This window comes from Martes martes, assembly GCF_963455335.1.
Source record: "Martes martes genome assembly, chromosome: 16".
NCBI lineage: Eukaryota > Metazoa > Chordata > Mammalia > Carnivora > Mustelidae > Martes > Martes martes.
Window position 1 is genome coordinate 59,862,495 of NC_137904.1, and position 6,396 is coordinate 59,868,890.

The 6,396-nt window shown below is 60.2% G+C and overlaps 1 protein-coding gene across 1 annotated transcript; it reads right to left on the reverse strand.

Annotated features, from left to right (window-relative positions):
- Window positions 1-501: 501 nt before the first annotated feature.
- Window positions 502-5,500, reverse strand: TRIM65 (tripartite motif containing 65). The gene is made up of 6 exons (XM_080826508.1): window positions 5,076-5,500; window positions 3,700-3,795; window positions 3,165-3,398; window positions 2,901-3,078; window positions 2,744-2,809; window positions 502-2,256 (listed from the first exon to the last, which is right to left on the reverse strand). The coding sequence occupies exons 1-6, from the start codon at window positions 5,481-5,483 to the stop codon at window positions 1,682-1,684; spliced, it is 1,557 nt and encodes a 518-aa protein (XP_080682634.1). The 5' UTR covers window positions 5,484-5,500; the 3' UTR covers window positions 502-1,681.
- Between the last annotated feature and the right edge of the window lie 896 nt (window positions 5,501-6,396).

Here is a 6,396-nt window from a genome sequence, read left to right on the forward strand (position 1 = left end):
TGCAGGAAGGGGCGTGCAGCCGGGGGCCACAGCTGGGGCCACGGGATTGCACGTGTTATCCTTTAAAAAAACTCTTGCAAAATAATTATTCATGAGTATGTAAAAATGCGCGTATAGCACCAACAGTAGTAAAGCCAACATCCTTGTAACCACCACCCAGATCAAGAAGTGAAGTGTTCTGAGTAACAGAATTACAGCTGCTCTAGGTCCCAGCGCCTACTTCCAGAAACACTAACAAACGTACATCCAGGTATTGTCCGGAAAGCATCGTCTGAGCAGGAAAAACAAAAACAAAGGGAGCCCGCACTGGCCCAGCGCTATACACATCACTGTACTTAGTCCCCACACCCTGGGTGATGGGGACAGGGGCCGAGGCTGTGCCCAGCTAAGACGGCTGGTGGGAGTGGGTGGGGGGAGCGCCTGCCTGCCTCAAGGTTGCTTCATTTTGACCATGTGTAAACAAAACAGAATCTTCAGATGCTCGTCATTATTATTATTTTTGAAGATTTTGTTTATTTAAGGGGGGGGGTAGAGGGAGAGAGCAAAAGGGTCTTAAGCAGACCCTGACATCACGACCTGAGCAGAAACCAAGACACCCAGGTGCCCCTTATACTTCTGTTGAGTAACTCCACTGGAAACTCAGCCTACCTACGTAACCACGGATAGGGCCGAAGCTTCCTGCTCAGAAATACGCATCGTGGTGGAATTTTTACAGCCCCAAATAAAACAATGCCAACGTGTCTGATATGGGGTCCCCTGAGCAATCCAAAAATAGAGTGTCCTTACGAGAGCTTTCATAGGCAGAAAAGGCACACAGCAGAGAGTATCCTTGGCTTGCCCAAGTTTGCCCTTCTGCCACCTTGCTTTACAAAAAGACCTCCAATGGCACCTGCCCGCACTAACCCAAAGAAATCCAGAACCATGCTAATGCGGGTCTTTTAGGAAAGCCAAGCAGCAGAACTTGAACTTTTGGAGAGCGGAGGGTACCTGTGTTAGGGAAATGAATTCTGACGGTCATTAGAAAGACTGTTTATATGGTAATCATTCAGGGGAAAATATTAATACCGTGAAAAATGGGTATGCTAAATTAAAAAAATGCAAAAAACACAAGTGTTTTTAAAATGCAATGACAAGGATGTACAAAAGCAATGAAGATCTACCAAAATGTTAAGAAAAAAAAAAAAAAGAGGAAGGAAGTAAAAAATCACTTTTCTCTAGGTTTTCTCCAGGAATTGTCCATGCTTTGTGGCCCCCCCAACCTCCCGCCCACCGCCCCACTCCTTTGATCTACATCACCTTCACGGGAGGCCAGCGGCCGCGGAGTGTATATGTGCACCACACTGCGTGGGGAGGCCTGACTGCGCGCGCTCTGCTGCAGGACCAGGAGCCCACGGGCGCTGTGTCAGCCTCCGAACGCCTCGGCAGCGTGGAGAAGTGGGCTCTGCTTGGGCGGGGTCCTCCCGTTTTAGTCCCTTTCTCGTCCCCGTGTCCTTCAGTGATGCTGGAAGAGTGAACTCCGGTTGGGAGGCTCCCTCCCAACCTCTCTTCCCAAGTGGCCCAGCCTAGTTCTGAGTTGATCTTCTGGCCCAAAGCTGGTCCCCAAGCTAGGGGCTGGGCAGGCTTTGGGCACAAAGGTATGGTGGCACCTGTTCCTGGCCCAGAGCTCCATCCCGTTCCTTCCTCAGCTGGGCTCCGAGGCCTCTTCCTGGAGCTCCGAAGGGAGCTTGGCCTCGGGCTGATGGCACAAGGTCAAAGTCCTACCCTCCAGGAGCCAGAAGACTGGGTAGAGGGGCTGGGTGAAGATGGCATGGAAGGTATGCAGGCGCTGCACCCTGGGCTCCAGGCTGTAGAAGGTGAGGCAGCCGGAAGCCAGGTCCAAGTCCATGCCCAGGAGCCGCCCCGACACCTCTGGGAGGAGCTGGGCCTCCCCGTTGTGCCAGGCCTGCGCCCTGTCCTCCTGAACACAGAGCCCCCAGGAGCTTGGCCCGCGCCCGATGTTGTCCGTGTGGGGCCCCCGCTTGCGCCGCGTCAGGTCTGGGTAGGCGACGCCCAGAGTCACCGAGTGGTTAGATGTGCGCACCTCCCAGTAGTGTCGCCCGTTCTGGAAGCTCTGGGTGCACCGCACCTGCCAGAGCTCGAAGCTGCTTGGCCCAGCCACGTCCCGGGGCTTGTGACAGTGCTTTACCCGCTGGTCCTGCCGAGATACGTAGAGGTGGCAATTGGCGCTGTCCGGGTCGAAGGTCAGATTGCGGTAATCTGTCAGGGACAGACGGACCGGTGGAGGGTGAGCGGGCAGGCGCCTGTGCGCCTTCACCGTCCTGTCCTCAGAGGCGGGGATGGCAACTGGGGCTCTGCCAGGGCAAAGCCACACGGCTGTCAGGAGTGCAGCCAGGGGTGATGTCCCCACAGCAGGCAGCCACCCCATTTCAAAGATGAAAAACCTGAGTCTCCCCAAGGTAACCTAACTTGGTAACTAGTGGGAGAACCATAACCAAGCCCAGGTTTGTGGGGCCAGAATCTGCTTACACGCTCTGTTGAGTCCACGTGTAAGAGGCTGTCCTCCCAGGACAGGTGCACAGAGGGGGAAGGGCATAGGGCAGACATCCTGGGCAGGACAGTCACGGCATGTCCCCCCCAACCCAGGTACACATGCACCCTCCCAGAAGCGCACACACATACGCACAGCGTACACACGAACGCACAATGCACGCACGTCTATGCACACATATGCCGGTCTCCTTACTCTGCCAGAGTTTCCTCCTCAGTGGACAAACTGGGCTTGGGACTGGTGCCAGGGGACCTGGGCCCTCTAGGAGGCAAAGAAGCAATGGGGGGGGGGAGTCCTGGGGGGCAGAGTTCTGACCCGCCCCCCAGCCCACCCGCCGTGGGGTCAGCCTTACCCGAATCAGGGCCCGAATCAGCAGCCTCAGCTGGTGCCCTGGGGCGGTCCCCCTCCTCCAGGAGGAGGCCACACAGCTGGCTCAGTGACTCCTCCAGGCCGGCCAGCTGCTGATCTTCGTCCCACTTCAGAGGAGTCAGAGGCCCAAGAGGCGCTGGGGGGGCCAGGAGCTGTGATTCCTGAGCCCCAGGGACAGTTGCGGTGAGCCTGTGCACGGGGGGCAGGGACGTTCGTCTCCCCAACCAGCTGCCCCGAGGCCTGCTACCTGGAGGAAGGTGCAGTCATCCAGCTGCTGCAGGAGGTCCCGGACCCTGCGGTCGTAACGAACCAGGGCCTCCAGGTGACCCCGCAGTCGCTGTTCTGCATCCTGGGCCTGTGCTAGTGCCTGGGTCTCGGCCACCTTGACGTCCTTCAGTGCCGAGGCCCGTCGCATCTCCAGGGCCTGCAGCAGGCGGCTGAACTTGCCAGAGATCATGGAGGCCAGGGTGCAGGCCGAGCTCTGTGTGGGCGAAGGAGTGGTGGCCTAGGGTGGCCCAGGCCAAGGCTGCCCTCTGGGCTTAGGGGTGAGGATGCGGGGAGCCAGGGCCCCTGGAACCTTTCCCCCGACCCTGCTCAGGCTCTCCCTCCCTGCTGCCCAGAGGCGTTTTCAAGGCAGCTCACATCTACGACCCAGTGTCCCTGGGAGGGTCTGGGGGCTGCCCACAGGACACAGCCTGAGCACGTGTCCCTGGGAGGGCCTGGGGGCTGCCCACAGGACACAGCCTGAGCACGCAGTGGGGTAGAGCAGGCGGGCCTGGTACCTGGATCTGGCTGCTTCGCTGCTGCAGCTCCTCCAGCTGCCTCTCGACCTGGGTCACCTGCTGCTGGCTGACCTCCAGCGTGGCTCTCAGCTGGGCCTGGGTGCCCACCAGGGAACAAGTGACAAGAGGGGACCAGGGATGGCTGTGAAGTCCTCCCCTCAATCAACAAACAGGAGAGGATGTGGGGCATCCCCTCCTAGTGCCACCCCAGGCAAAGCTGACCAATGGACCGGCCCTGGTCTGAGACAGGCGTGAACGGGGTCAGAGTCCCCGGGAGACCCAGACAGAGCCCATTCCCAACCCGGAGCGGGGAGGTACATAGGCAGAGCAGAGGCCTTGGGCTTTAAACCTGGTCTCCAGTTCTCTTGCAGGCTGAGCAACCTGGAGAGAGCACCCACGGTCTCTGGGCTGTAAACTCACCCCGCGCTACCCCCCGTCAGTAAACAGTGGGAGCCACACTTCCGGCTTCGGCAGCCTTGCAGGGAAGGGGCGACAGATCCAAGCACCGAAGCTATTTGACCAGCGGGCAGTGTGGCACACGTACAGGGTGGGTCCTTCCACCCAGGTGGGCCTGGCCAGACCTCAGCCCCAGCTCTGGGCATGGGAGAGAAGAGTTCACCCCTATTTGTGACTCCTCTGGTACCCTGGAGGGTCAGAATGTTGTGCTTTTATGGGAGCAGGACAAAGCAGCATTCCCAGCCTCTGGTCAAGAGTCTGTTTTGCTTCTGCTTTTCCAGGCCACACTTTCTTTATGAGTCAAGGGCCATCAAGATCCCCACTTCACAGATGAGAAAACAGGACAGAGAAGTTGATAAACTGGCCAAAGCTGTCAGATCTTCCCAGACCCATTGTCTCTGTCCAGGCCCATGGCCTCCCCCACTGTACAATGTGCCACAGGCAGAAGTCGGGAGGGGCACTCTCCTAGTTCCACCTGACTGTCCCCCAGGGATGCACGTCCGTCCTCTCACACCTTGGCCGTGCACATGCCCCTTCAGCATGCACGTGCCACCTGCATGTACCACCTGCCACTCCCTCCCTCCCTGTTGCTGTCACCTGCTGGCCCGCGCTGCCCACTTGCATGCCCAGAGCCTCAGCGGTAACATCTCGTCGTCATTCTCTGTGACTTCTGAAGCCACAGGGGTCCCCTCCAACACTCCAACATCCTCGCCTGCAGAGCCCTTTCCTTCGCTCCATTTCAGCCCCTCCGTGCTGGGGTCGCAACCCTGGGCCTGTCACCATCTCCGAAATCTCTATTCCAAGCACCTGTTTTCCCCTTTTATTCGGGAGCACACACAAACATCCCAAAGCCTCCTCCCGCTGAAGCTGCCCGCCCCAGCCCGGGCGCCGAGAGACAGGGCAGGGGACCCCGGTGTCACCTCGCGCTCCCGACGCTCATCGTCCAGCAGCGCCCGCTCGTGGAGGAGACACTCGTTCACGGTGCACGCGCTGCATATGCAGCGAGCCTCGGTGCGGCAGAAGAGGTCGAGCGGCCGCCCGTGCCGGGAGCAGCGCGCGCCCAGGGCGGAGCCAGAGGCCGGGGCCGAGTCCGTGCCGGGCCCGGCGCGCATCGCCTCGAGCACGGCGCTGAGCGCCACATTGCGACGCAGCTCTGCGCCGTCGGGGAAGGGCTTCCGGCATTCCGGGCACGCCTTGTCGCAGCCGCGGGCCCAGTCCCCGATGCAGGCCCCGCAGAAGTTGTGGCCGCAGGACAGCGTCACCGGCTCCACGTAGAGCCCCAGGCAGATGGAGCAGGTCAGCACGTCCTCCAGCCGCGACGCCGCCATGGCGGAGGCCGCAGCGCTGCTCTGCAGGGGGCGGCCGGTGCTTCCGAAAGCGGGCGGGGCTAGGGGCGGGGCCTCCGAGGTCGGGCGGGCGGGGCGGCGAGGGGCGGGCCCAGCGGGGCGCGGCGCGGGGCGCCGGTCCTCCCGAGAGCCGGGGGTGGGGGCGTGGGGAGCCAGGGCGCGTCTAGCTGGAGCGGAGCGGCTCTTGCCTCCCCTACCACTGGCACCTGGGCCCTCGCGGCTCCCACTTTCTTCCGTTCGTCCGGGCTCCGAGCCACCCTTGCTGCCTCACGCCGCCCCAGGGTGGGAGTTGGGGTCCGCCTGTCGGTGGTCCCACCCTGGGAGCCCCACCCTTTACCCCAAACCCTCTAAGGAGCTCCTGTGTAGGGGAGCGGTCCCCGCCTCCAGGGACCAGAAACTTTGGGAACCCCGTTGGGCTTCGGAGCCTCTTCCTGGCTGAAGCCCCCCACGCAACCCCTCTGGGCCCCCCATCTGGAAACCTGGACAACAGCAGCTACTTCCCGGCAGTTTGGGCGATGAAAGGAGACTGCACGAGGTCACGCCGGTCCGTGAGAGCACTGGGCACAGGGCTGAGCTCCTTGGCCGGCTCTCCCGCCTGGAAGTGCTCCGCGGCCCTTTTCCTTGTGCTGGTTCAGCCATCTGCCAGATTGGGGTGTCTCCTTTCTCTAAGCTACGACAAACCTTGGTGCTTTTAAAGTAAACAGTGAGGTGGAAATTTCTGGTCACCAACACAGAGACCAATCGAGTGTTTTTTTCACACCCCCCACAGTTCAACTGCTCTTGGAATCCACTCTCCGTGTGGGCCCCCTGCTGGGGAGTTCCTTGTTTGCAGGTGGGAGTTCTGGGACCTCACTTTTCTTTTACTTATTTTATTTATTTATTTAAAGATTTCATT

Coding starts and splice junctions, on each gene's coding strand:
- TRIM65 (XM_080826508.1), bottom strand. CDS start 5,483: ATGGCGGCGTCGCGGCTGGAGGACGTGCTGACCTGCTCCATCTGCCTG. Junction 2,810..2,900: donor TGATTCGGGCCCTGATTCGG/GTAAGGCTGACC, acceptor TTTGCCTCCTAG/AGGGCCCAGGTCCCCTGGCA. Junction 2,257..2,743: donor GAGGAGGAAACTCTGGCAGA/GTAAGGAGACCG, acceptor TGTCCCTGACAG/ATTACCGCAATCTGACCTTC.